This window comes from Miscanthus floridulus, unplaced genomic scaffold, assembly GCF_019320115.1.
Source record: "Miscanthus floridulus cultivar M001 unplaced genomic scaffold, ASM1932011v1 fs_201_2_3, whole genome shotgun sequence".
Taxonomy (NCBI): Eukaryota; Viridiplantae; Streptophyta; class Magnoliopsida; order Poales; family Poaceae; genus Miscanthus; species Miscanthus floridulus.
The window spans coordinates 126907-140410 of NW_027096371.1; the positions used below are offsets into that span (position 1 = coordinate 126907).

A 13504-nucleotide genomic window follows, 5' to 3' on the forward strand; every position below is an offset into this window, starting at 1 on the left:
CAACAATGCAGACCGCATGATTGGACAGTTGGTTCAGGAAAGGAATGAAGCCTGGGACGAGAGGGACCTTCTACTATAGAGGGTCAATGAGCTAGAGGAGTACAACGGCAACCTGCGCGAGGAGTTTCATGCGCTCTACAATGGGGTTGGCCCATATGCTCCACCAGACACCACTGGCATGGACATCGACGACTACAATGAGGACAAGCCTATAGTTTCACCTAGGGGCGATGGTGACGTCTCCGATCCCGATGATGGCCCCGAGGAGTAGGCTAGTTGCCTTGCACTAGTATCTAGGTCCTATCGCGATGACCTTTCTTTTGTTGGCATGTAACCTAATGTGTTTTGCTTCGAACTTATGAGACTTGGCATGTGGTTGGAACTTGATTAAGAATGCGATATCTGAACGCATAAAAGTCCAGTGTATGTATGCTGGCAATTTGGTTGTATGGACGCGATGTTTGTTGTTGAAGTAATTTGATTAAGTGATGTTGTTTTAATTGGGATGCGATTGTTGTGCCTCTGTTTTATTGTATGAATTTATTCTCTCCAGTAAATTCAGTATGGCATAATTTTTCCTTCACTCGCAATTATTACAGCTTCACTCAATCATTACTTGTTGCTGAAATATGCAGATGGCAAACACTCGCCATACCATGTATGAGGCCGCTGAGACCGGTGCTAACGGTGCGGGGACCGGTGGTGGTGGTGGAAACCACAGCAACAACAATGAGCCTCCCCATGAACCGCATTTGCCACCTCCTCCCCTGTTTACCCCAGAGATGTTCCTCACACAGTTGCTCGGGAGTCAGCGCAACGCGGAACAATCCCAGAAGAACATGGAGGATTTTCTGCGTACTATCGCCAACAACGTTCAGTGCGGTAACAATCAGGGTGGTGGCATTGGGGTGAACCAATATAGCAGCTTCAAAGATTTTATGGACACCAGGCCACCAATATTCAAGGAAGCAATAGAGCCACTTGATGCTGAGGAATGGATCAACACTATGGAAGATAAATTCCATGTGTTGAGGATGACTGAGGTATTGAAAATGGAGTATGCTGCACATCAGTTGCAAGGACCAGCGGGAATGTGGTGGAAGCACCATCGCACCACCTTCCCTCCAAATGCTCAGATTTCGTGGAGAGAGTTCGCTGAGGCCTTCCATGGAGTTTATATTCCACCCAGGCTGATCGAGATGAAGTTGGGAGAGTTCTTGGCGTTGAATTAGGGCACCAAGACCGTGACGCAATATTTGCATGCCTTCAACAACTTGTGTCGTTATGCTCCCGACATGGTTGACACCGATGCTAAGAGAATAGCCAGTTTCAAGAGGGGACTCAATCCAAAAATGATGAAGCATGTGGGTACCAACAACTGCATCAGATTCAATGACTTCATCAGCGACTGTCTGAAGCAGGAAAAGAATAACAATGCCAGCACCACAGCCAAGACTCGCAAGAGAGCACTAGAGGGTGGTCCTTCCCAAGCAAGAGCACCTACAGGAGGTTGTCCTCCCTATCGTCCATCAGCACCTGGCGCGAGGTTTAGGCCACCTTAGCAGAGAAGTCAGAATTTCCGTGGACCCCAGAAGCCTTACAAGATGGCAGTATGGTCTAACAAGGCAGCCGCAACCGTGGTACAAGGCAGTTCCAAGGGAGCTATGGGATCTGCTGGGATAGTGAGGGGACCCTGCTACAATTGTGACCAACCCAGCCACTTCTCAAGGTTTTGTCCTTATCCGCCCAAGAAGAAGTAGCAGACTTATAATGCTAGGGTGCATAGTATGACTATGGATGAAATTCCTGAGGGAGAGCCCGTAACCGCTGGTAAGTTTCCTGTCAACGAAAACCCTGCAGTTGTTCTATTTGATTCTGGATCATCGCGTTCTTTTATGAGTCAAGCATTTGCATAGAAACATGAACAACTATGCACAGAATTGGGGCATGGTTACCGTATAAGTTCAGTAGGGGCTGATGTTTTGACCAACCGGATGGTTCGAGGGGTAACCCTTGAATTAGGTAGCAGGAAGTTTCGAGTGAACTTGATAGTTATGCTTGGACTAGTTTTTGATGTCATTATAGGGATGAATTAGATGAAGGATTGGGGAGCAGTCATAGATACTGGAAGTCGAGTACTTACCCTTAAGGATCCCCTGGGTGAGGGTACTTTCCAAGTACCATTGCCTCAGAGAACAGACCTTATAAGTGTGACATATGCTATGACAGTCATTCCTATTCATCAAATTCCGGTAGTGTGTGAATTTCTGGATGTATTCCCGGATGAGCTACCTAGTCTTTCCGCCGGATAGGGATATTGAGTTTGGAATTGAGTTAATCCCCGGAACAGCTCCGATTTCAAGGAGACCCTATCGGATGCCTCTAGATGAATTAGCTGAGCTGAAGAAGCAACTAGAAGATTTATCGAAAAAGGGGTTTATCTGGCCAAGCAAGTCTGAATGGGGATGTCCCGCCTTGTTTGTGAAGAAGAAGAAAGAGGGCACGTTGAGAATGTGTGTAGATTACAGGCCACTTAACACTGTAACCATCAAGAATAAGTATCCCTTGCCTCATATTGATGTTCTGTTTGACCAGTTAGCCAAGGCTAAGGTGTTCTCAAAGATAGATTTGAGATCTGGTTATCATCAGATCAAGATTAGGCCACAAGATATACCAAAAACTACATTTTCCACCAGATATGGGTTGTATGAGTATCTTGTCATGTCCTTTGGCTTAACAAATGCTCCTACATAATTTATGTTTTTGATGAATATAGTTTTCATGCCATAATTGGATAAGTTCGTGGTGGTGTTCATCGATGACATTCTAGTGTACTCCGAGAACGAGAAGGATCATGAAGAGCATCTGAGAATTGTCTTGACCAGACTTAGAGATCATAAGTTGTATGCTAAGTTTAGCAAATGCGAATTCTGGTTGAAGAAAGTTCCTTTCCTTGGTCACATTCTGTCAGAAAATGGAGTTTTAGTCGATCCTAAGTAAGGTGCAAGAGGTTATGGATTGGAAGGCACCGACCACAGTTCCTGAGATTAGAAGTTTCTTAGGACTAGCTAGTTACTACCATTGCTTTATACCAGACTTCTCAAAGATTGCCAAGCCGATGACAAGTCTGCTATAGAAGGATCACAAGTTTGTGTGGATAGAGGAGTGTGAAGCAGCTTTCCACACTTTGCAGAAACTGTTGACCACTACTCCTGTTCTAGCACAACCAGATATCGAGAAACCATTTGATGTGTTTTGCAACGCATCGAAAACTAGATTGGGCTATGTTCTTATGCAAGAAAGGAGAGTTATTGCTTATGCCTCACGTCAATTGAGAAAGCACGAGGTCAACTATCCAACACATGATCTTGAACTTGCTGTAGTTGTGCATGCCCTAAAAATTTGGAGACATTATCTACTTGGTAATGTGTGCAACATTTTCATAGATCACAAGAGTCTCAAGTACATCTTTACCCAACCCGAGCTGAACATGAGATAGCGCAGATGGTTGGAATTGATCAAAGATTACAACTTGAATGTGCAATATCATCCTAGAAAAGCCAATGTAGTGGCAGATGCTTTGAGCAGAAAGTCACATTACTTGAATGTGCAGCCGTTACTTGAAGATGGGTTCGATCTGATGCATCCTGCTATGTTACATAGTATTCAGATTAGTTGCTCTTTGGAGAGTAAGATAATAGAAGGCCAGAAAACCGACAAGGGAATATTCCACATCAAAGAGAAAATAAAAGAAAAGCCATCTCAGCACTTTAAAGTGGATGAACAGGGCGTGTTGTGGTTTGACGACCATCTTGTGGTTCCCAAGGATTGAGAGCTTAGGAATAAACTCATAGATGAAGCTCACCTTTCTAAGCTATCTATCCATCCGGGAAGTAGTAAGATGTATCAAGAACTAAGACCTCGATATTGGTGGACCAAAATGAAGAAAGAAGTTACAGCATATGTCGCCAGATGTGACACATGTTGTAGAGTGAAAGCCATTCATATGAAACCTGCCGGTATGTTGCAACCCTTGTCAGTCCCTAGTTGGAAGTGGGATGATATAAGTATGGATTTTATCTCGGGTTTGCCCACTACTCATGATTCGATTTGGGTGATTGTGGATCGTCTTACTAAGACCGCTCATTTCCTACTTGTCAAGACAACTTATCGACCATCTCAATATGCCAAGAAGTATATCATAGAAATTGTGAGGTTGCATGGTATACCAAGGACTATAGTATCTGATAGAGGGTCACAGTTCATGGCTCACTTTTGGGAACATTTACACAAAGGCTTAGGAACTAGTTTGATTCGTAGTACCGCTTATCATCCTCAGATAGATGGTCAGACTGAACGAGTGAATGCTATTTTGGAGGATATGTTAAGAGCCTGTGTGTTGTCTTCTAAGGGATCATGGGAGTCATGGTTACCATTAGCTGAGTTTTCTTATAATAATAGTTATCAAGAAAGCATCAAGATGGCTCCATTCGAAGCTTTGTATGGCAGAAAATGTAGAACACCATTAAATTGGGTCAAGCCTGGAGATAGAAGGTATTATGGCATTGACTTTGTAGAAGAAGCTAAGAAGAAAGTTCATATTATTCAGCAAAATATGAAGGCAGCTCAATCACATCAGAAAAGTTATGCAGACAGAAGAAGGAGACCCCTTGTGTTTGAAGTTGGTGACTATGTTTATCTGAAGGTCACGCCAATGAAGAAGAAAAGGTTTGGAGTCCGAAGAAAGCTTGCCGCTAGATTCGTAGGACCATACAGGATCTTGGAAAAAAGAGGTCCAGTAGCCTACAAGTTAGAGTTACCTAAGACAATGAGTACCGTCTTCCTAGTTTTCCATGTATCACATCTCAAGAAATGTTTGCGTGTTCCGGAGGAAAGAATAGAACCTCGAGGTATCCAACTCAAATCAGATTTGGTGTATCGTGAGCAACCGGTCCGTGTGTTAGACACTAAAGAACGTACTACTTCAGAATAGTGTGGTGAAAACATACAAGATACAGTGGGATCATCATGATGAGGGAGATGCAACTTGGGAAACGGGAGAATATCTACAAAAAGCTTATGAAGATTTTTATAACAAATGGTTCGTCACCCAAATCTTGGGACAAGATTTTTATAAGGGGGGAGAGTTGTAACACCCCGGTGTTATGCCAGCATTTAGGCACTACAAATCATGCATAACATGCATCATCAAGCATCCTAATCATACATGCCTAATCATGTAAATAACAACTGAAACACTGCTTCGAAACATATGAAACATGCTTGTGAAACATGAATGTTGCATACACTTGTTTAGAGTTGTTTTTGCCCTCATTATGCTTGCTAGGTTAGTAGAACTTGTTTGGCAATGATTGTAAATCATCTAGAATTATCTAGCACAATTTTTGGAGCAAAGTTTGTATTTAAATTATTGCCAAATTTTGCTTTAAAAATAATTCTCCAAAATTAGGGTTTTGAGTTAAAATTGACTTTAAATTTATAATTCAAAATCTAGCAAGAATTGGACTTTGGACATAAAAGCAAAGTTGTAGAGGATTAAATTCTAAGCAACTTTTATTTTTGGGCCATTTTCAAAAGATGTCATTTTCTTGCTCAAAATGATATTTGAAAACTGATATTTGAAAATTTATTAAAAATAGAAATTTAGAAAAATGTTTTCTCCTTTCGCGGGCCGTCGCCCCGTTTCTCGGCCCACGACCCAAGCCAGCCCAGCGAACCTCCCGCGCCCGCGCCAGCCCACCTTGCCTCGGCCCAGCCCAGCCCCGCGTGCATCTGGCCTGCCTCCGCGCTGCACCGCGCAGTTTCCCGACCGCGTCAGAACGCGATCGCCGCGTGGCGACCATGCGCCGGCGACGTCCACCGCGCGGCAGCCATGGCCTGACTCCGCCTCCACGCGTGCGCCTTCTTTTGCCGACTGTGCTGTGCTCCTCTCCACTCACTCTCGCCTGCTCTCTCGCTCTCCCGTGCTCGCCCCTCCTCTCGCCACGGCAGAGCACAGCGCCGCTGAGCACCGCACCACCTCTGCCGCCGCCTCGCGCGAGCTCCACCGCACCTCCACCACATACTTCTAGTCCATAGCTCCGCCTCGTCAAACTCCATCATTTGCGCCTACGTTCGGCCGCTGTCATCGAGGTGAGAGGCGGTTGTGGTCGGTTTTCGTCTCCGCACCACCGTGGCCGAGCTCGCTGGAGCTCGTGCCCGCGCGGACAGCCCGGCTCTACCTTCCTATCTTCCTCCTTCCACGCGCACCATGCCCGCCTTGCCCTTGCACATCTTGTGCGCCCCCCCCTGTGCCTTGCTGTGGCCGGGAGGTGCCCGCACGCGAGCATGCCGCGCCACCGTGTCGTCCGGAGCGCCGGCGGGGCGTGACCGTTTCGCCTCGGCCGAGCTGGGCCAAGTGGCCGTGGGCCGAAGCCCCGAGCCAGGCCACCCTTTCCCTTCGCTCGGACTGCACAGGCCAAAAGTGGCCATGGGCCAGTTGGTTCCCACGGGCCGGCCTAGTAGTAATAGGAAAATTACGTTTTCAGTTTTTCTTTTATTATTTGAAAAGAGAAATGATTTGGAAAATATTTGTATACTCAAATTTGCTCCAAATCTATTGAAATAAATTTTTCTAGGTTCCTTGTCACCAGATCTACATGAGAAAATTATTGCATGTCATTTTTGAGATACTTTTCTGTAGAGCTTTATTTAATCCTTGATATTGCTGATAACTTGAAAAATGTGTAGAAAAACCTATAGGCTTCAGAAAAATATGATTTCTAAGTTTGTTAATCTTCTTATGTAATGTACTTCCTAGGAAAAATATGTGTCATGCATGTACTGTAGAAAAAAATATGAGGTGTAGTTCAAGTACCTTTAATGGCTGATTTTTGTTATTTTTGCTAGAGAGCAAAGATTGTATAAAACATGCATGTGATAATTTTTGTACAGTGATTATTTATTGTGTAGAACATAGGAAAAATGCTAACTCTGTTGTTTGACACTTTTCATAGTACAAAGTATTTTCATGTTCATAATCATGCCATAGCTTGTTATTTTTGTGTAGGCTAATCCACTCATTCAAATACCATGAAAATCTGATGGTAGACTACTTAGGGTAGTACTGTGCTATGGTAATTTTCTAAGACTACCATAAAAATAGATGTTACTATTCAAACCTATTATTAATTAGGGTTTAATCAAGTGTTGCTTTATGTGTGATTAAGAAATTAGTGAAGCTTTGGTTTTGGTGTATCTTTGAAGCATTTAATGAGATGTGTTGACTTAGCATATTAGTAGTAGAAGAGAATGCAGTAGATGACATGTGCTTGTAGTATATGTTCTTGGATGATGTTGACTACCTTGCATTCAAGCATATCCATTGTATTCATCTCATCCAATGCACTGATGGCATAAGCACTTACGCACATTGCATCATATAGGATCGCAAACCAAGAACCCAGTCATCATACCCGAGGAGCCTGAGGAGCAGCTCGAGGTGCAGCCGCAGGAAGTGCCCGAAGCCGACAAGGAGGACGTTGAGGAACTTCCGGAGTGCCCCGATCACCGCCCGAGCTCCTTCGAGAGAGGCAAGCCCCGGAGCATTTTCTCCCGGTTTGCAATTTTTAATTCAATGCTTTACTTTAATTGATGCATTACGTTCAGGAGTTGTTTGCAACCATTGCTGCATTATACCTTGTCTACCTTTGTTATACTATATCCTTGTTACCCTGGTATCCGCGGTCGAGTCAATGCTTAGCTGGCTTAGACCAGTAGAAGTCGGGTGATTTCCTGTCACCTACGAGCTATAGGTGGTTACCTAGATCTGCTTGGATGACTATGAAGTCATGGTATAACTAAGTGTTAAATGAAGTTGAGACCGGACGGAGACTTACAGAGTTTTGAACTGTAGTGCTTTCCATCTGTGTCGACTAAGGACCGATCATTGTTGGGCCTCGAGTCATGTTGAACGCATGCCTTACATTTAGCTGGCCGGATAAAGTACCTTCCGACCGCAAAGCTGGAAGATTATTCGGGCCGAGTAGATTGCCCGCAGCGCACTATGCGGGAGCAGGTGTGGTAGGACACGGGGGCAAGATGATAAGACCGGTCGGCCCCCGAGTACATGTGGTTCCTGGCAAACTCGAGATTCCTGGATAGTTGACTCGGTGATCAATATCTCACTTTAGCGGGTGAGTGAGGTTTGTGTAAGGAATAAATCACCAGCTGGTTAGGAATCGATTCGAATCGCCATCGCTCCTGGATAGTGAGCACTTGACTTGAGTAGCTTCATCGTAGTAATGTTGATGGAACATTTGGACAGTTATAATGAATATGACATTATGGAAGTTGTTTAATGATCATTGATTATCATTATTGGCTTAATCACCTAGTTGCTCTAGTGTAGGTGCAAATCTAGTCGACAGGTTATAAATAATTAATTTGGCAATAATGCTTTTAGAAAGGTTCTTGAAATGCTAAAAATGCTTTCTTTGCAAATGAGTCAGCTACCCTACTATAAAGCCTTCATAATCCTTGGTGTCACTTATTTCGGTTATGTCGAGTAAGTCTAGCTGAGTACCTTCTCGTATTTAGGGTTTTATTCCCACTTGTTGCATATGGGCAGATGTATTACGGCTACTGTATCAACTGCCTTTATCCTGCGATGGGTGATGCTTAGGACCATGGGCATGGTCATTCCTTATGTCTCGTCTGATGCTTTTGTTGGAGATGATCATTAGCTGGCACTGTATTTGAACTCCGTGTGAGTGTGTGTGGTTTTGAACAAATGGCTTTCGCTACTTTTATTCGAACTCATTTTGTAATAACTATGCTTAAACTCTGATGTATCTGAGATGCGAACTTTTATGTAATATGTGATGGTGACCGCTAAACTTATTACGATCTTGGCTGGGATGTGAGTTGGTTTGAAATCCTTCGTGATTTCACAGACTACTGGGTTATACGGGCTTAAGTTTGCTAAATCGTCTGCTCTGGTGGATGATTTTCTTACTTAATTTCGTATAATTGGTCGGTTCTAGTTACACCCGCAAGGTGGGACGACGACGACGACCGGTGACTAGTGGCGACGAATGACGACAACGACGGGGGCGAGCCGACACCAGGCGAGACGACTTCCTCAGGTTCGAGCAAGCCCTACCAGCGTGGGCCCTCGTCGCTCCCCAAGCCATGGCCGCTCCCTTCCCGCCGCCCGGTGATTCGACCCGTGGGTGAGACGTAAGTAACCATTGTTGATTTCACTACTTGTTCATATGACATGTTGAAAATCGAACTGTAGACTAACAATTGTTGTTAATGACTCGTGCAGTAGTTGGACGTTTGTGAGCGGATGGAGCTGGTTCATGCCATATCAATGGCATCCAGGGCCTGCTGATTAGGGAGTACTACCCTGGCTTCGTCACCCACAAGGGTGAGGTACAAGCGCCCATGAAGTGGGAGCACTTCTCCAGCGTCACGGACTCCAACGATGATACCCTTGCGGCGATGATCAAGAGGGAGTTCTGGGTGAGTATTTTCATCGCACCGCATTTCTCAATACTATGCATTCGTTGGACGTTCTTGAAACAATGAAATGATACATGATGTCTGTGTGCAGGACTTCTTCACGTGCGAGGAGGGGAGAGAGCAGCATGCAGCATGAGTGCAAGAGGCGGTCTGCAAAGATCGTCTCAAGGACCTGTACCATGAGGCGCATCTCCAGTGCGTCATCAGCTACTACGCCGACGTGCTTGGCCAGGTGGTGAAGAAGCCGCAAGTCAGGGAGATGATACTCCAGAGGGAGACCGACCTCACAGAGGCACAGTACATGCAGGTAATTAAGTAGGAAACATTCATTGTGATTCCTTCCGTGAAACATTCAATTCATCTTCTGGCATGTCAAATACTTGATGTCATGCAGATGTGTCCGGGGTGGTGCGACAACTACAAGGACTGTTGGGCGGCCATTGTGCGTGAGTGGACCATGGACGCGGCGTACCAGAGGCGCAGAGAATGTCGGGAGCGCCGCCTATAGATGCGAGGGGCACCACACCACCAAGGGAACCAGTCCCTCCCAGTGTTCATGGAAAGATGGGTATGCTTCTGTTGATCTATTAATTCTAGCGCTCAATTGTCATTACTTGTAACCATGTTTGTGTTTTCCTCGCAGACACAGTCGCATGGTGGGTAGGTCATCAACGAGTTCACGGGGGTACGCCCTTGCTCACAAGGGCAAAGTGACTGGTGGTGGACAACGTCTACGACCCGGCAGACAGGGCCCGACGCATACACCAACACGAGCGTCTACCCCAAGCTCGCCTGAGTACACCTCCGCTGGCTCGCCAGCGCCATGGGGAGACGTTCGACCCCGCCACCGACCCCCTGGACACAGACCTCTTGATGAGGTTGGGAGGAGGGAAGCAGCACAGCCAGGTACTGGATGGCCAACAGCGCCATCAAGTCGTCCTCTGTTCCCACGCTGAGCTAGATTCAACGAGACGGGACCAGGAGCTCCTCCGACATCCCCATAGCGCCTCGGCAGCCGAGCAACGCGCAAATGTTCTCGGCATTTCAGGTAAGTGCAGTTTCATTCGTCGTTCACTCGTTTCACACATGTACCTTGCTTTCACATACCATCAACTTTGCGGGTGTAATATTGCAGGCCCAGATCGCACAATTGTAGACGAACCAGCAGAACATGGCGGTGGCCCATCAGCGGTAGCTGGCGGCTGTCACGCAGCACTACCAGCGTCAGATGCAGGACTTTGCCGCCTACTTCCGGGGCCTTCAGATCCCGAGAATGCAGCAGCACGAGCTCCCTGCCTCGATCTTCGCTCCACCACCTTTTCCTGTGCCTACTCCTATAGCAACTCCGGTGAGTATATTGCCTGTTGCTTTAGCTTGTGCGGCCATCTTGCAGGTACTAATGAGATCACTTGTCCTTTGTGCAGGAACAGTCGGCGGGTTAGAACCCGACTCCTCCAGGTGCCAGCCCTCCACTGGGCCCTTCTCCACCGCACGAGTGGCCGGCTCACCCGACCTTCCCGACTCAGGGCTTCACGTGGCCAGGTACCGCTCCTCCTCCACCGACGCAGCAGGGGCACCCGGGCCCTACTCGATGTTCCAGGCGGCGCCGCAGTCAGGGTGGTCTCTGTGGGAGCAAGGTGGGGGCTCTGGGGCCCCTGGGGACGCCGGGTCGAGCTAGGTACCTCTACTGCCCGCTTGTGGAGTTGTCGGCCTTCGTGCCGCTGTGATGTCGGCCTTCATGCCGCTGTGATTATCGACCTTCGCGCCGTTGTTTTCTTGTAGGTTTTGGACATGTTATGAACTTGTTATGAACTTATATCGTGTTGAGACGTCATTTGATGATGAAATGTGATTTTTATGTGATATTCTAGTTTATTATCATGAATATATGTGAAATTGCATGTCTGGAATGCAAGAAAACAGAAAAAAAAACAAAAAAAATCCAGCTTTGCCGAGTGCCAGCACTCGGCAAAGCTGGGCATTTTTCCCAGCAGAGCCCAGCTTTGCCGACTGCTGGCGTGGCACTCGGCAAAGTGACCAAACCTTTGCCGAGTGCCAGCACTCGGCAAAGAATTTTTCAAAAAAAAATGCCGAGTGCCTGACACGTCAGCACTCGGCGAAGAAATTTTCAAAAAAAAATTCCTTTGCCGAGTACCTAACACGTCGGCACTCGGCAAAGGGTGCCGTCAAGTTGACGGCGCCCGTTACCTTTGCCGAGTGCTAGTGTGGCACTCGGCAAATCCTTTGCCGAGTGCCTGCCACGTGGCACTCGGCAAAGATTCCTTTGCCGACCACTTCTTTGCCGAGTGCGGCCGGCACTCGGCAAAGGCGTCGGATCCAGTAGTGTAGGCTGGATTGACCTAGATGGAGTTATCGTCGTAAGTGATATAAACTACTCTAGCTAGTTCATCGGTATATACTATTTTGATAATCATGCGAACATGCACGGTGTAGGCGTCTCAACTTAATCACTCCAAAGAGAACGTAGTATTTTTTTAGATATAGTGGCCACATGCGATGGACAAGTTATTTTTTCCTTTCACAAACAGACATGGTTACAACATCTTCATATAAGGACCTTACAAGACTGCTACTATTGCTAGAACAGTTGGACCCTTTATTAATTTAATACTAACAAAAGTGTAACAAAGGGACAAAGAAAACAAATAACTCTACGGCTTCAAACAAGGAAGGATGACCATGGGCTCCAACTTTAGATTGGCTTATATGGAATTTATGGGTAGGCATTGCCATATCCAGTTCCGGCACCAGAACCACCGCCACCACCACCATTCTCACTATTTCCTGTGCCACTACCAATGCCATTAGCACTTGCACCCGCATCACTTGAACCATCCCAATACCTGTTAGCATAACTAGAGCCAGAACCGGTGCCGCTACTGGATCCTTGAGCATTGGAATTCCAAGCACCTCCAGCTTGTCCTCCACCCCCACCACCACCGGCACCACCAGCATTAGAAGATTCTCCTCCATTTGGACCAAATTCTGAATACACTCCTTGACTATATGTACTAGATCCTGAACCTGACCCTAACCCTGAACCATATCCGGACCCACCATATTGGCTAGTTCCACCACCTGCACCACCCCCTCCAGCACTTGCATGGGCACCATAAGGACTACTATCACCCGATCCGGTGCCAGACCCAGACCCTAATCCCCCGCCGTTCGCATATCCGCCGCCCCCTCCCCCTCCAGTGCCGGTCCCATCAGCACTAGAGTATCTAGCCACCCTTACAGCATTGGCTAATCCCATGCTCATGAGGACAATGAGTCCTAGTGATATTAGCTTTGTGCTAGCCATTGTGAGCCACCACTATAGAGTGTTTGAGTTGAGATGAGTTCCCAGTGAATGCTGCATGGGTATTTATAGTGTTGGAGACCACGCAGTGGTTCTTTACTTTCATAGCTTGCACACGTTAATGGTAGCAGTGTTTCAATAGGAGACCAAGTGGAAGCTTTTAAAATCCACTGTAATTAATGGAGCTCCTTTACTTGAACATTAAGTATATGCAAGTTGCAAAGTAGTACTTGTTACGCTCTCTTTAGATGACTAGGCAGACCAGCTACGTCTCATCTCCATCCATAGATTGTGGATGGCGCAAATTAAGTTTTAGCATTCATCATCGGTGTTTGGAAGGCCCATTGAAACTAAACTAGCTCTTTGCCGATTTTCGGACTTGCACTGGTACTAAACCCAGCTTTCAGCTATATATATATACGAGACAAAACTGTCCAGGCACTAAAACCTTTCACACATTAGTACTTTTATTACTAATTATGTTTTATATAAGGTAGCGAGACGACAGTTAAAAAAGGGGCGGAGGGAGTACACTCCATTTGACCCTGCCTCAGAACAAAAGGAAGAGTGATTTTTTTTTTACTTTCGCAAGGATTTATTTTACCTTTTCTTGGCTTTTGCTTGGGATGAATAGTTACGGTCCAAAAACTTGTA

At 46.2% G+C, this 13504-nt stretch overlaps 1 protein-coding gene across 1 annotated transcript; it reads right to left on the reverse strand.

Moving 5' to 3' along the window:
* Positions 1-12041: 12041 nt before the first annotated feature.
* Positions 12042-12853, reverse strand: LOC136530784 (putative glycine-rich cell wall structural protein 1). Its single transcript, XM_066523509.1, has one exon. The coding sequence runs from the start codon at positions 12851-12853 to the stop codon at positions 12263-12265; it is 591 nt and encodes a 196-aa protein (XP_066379606.1). The 3' UTR covers positions 12042-12262.
* Between the last annotated feature and the right edge of the window lie 651 nt (positions 12854-13504).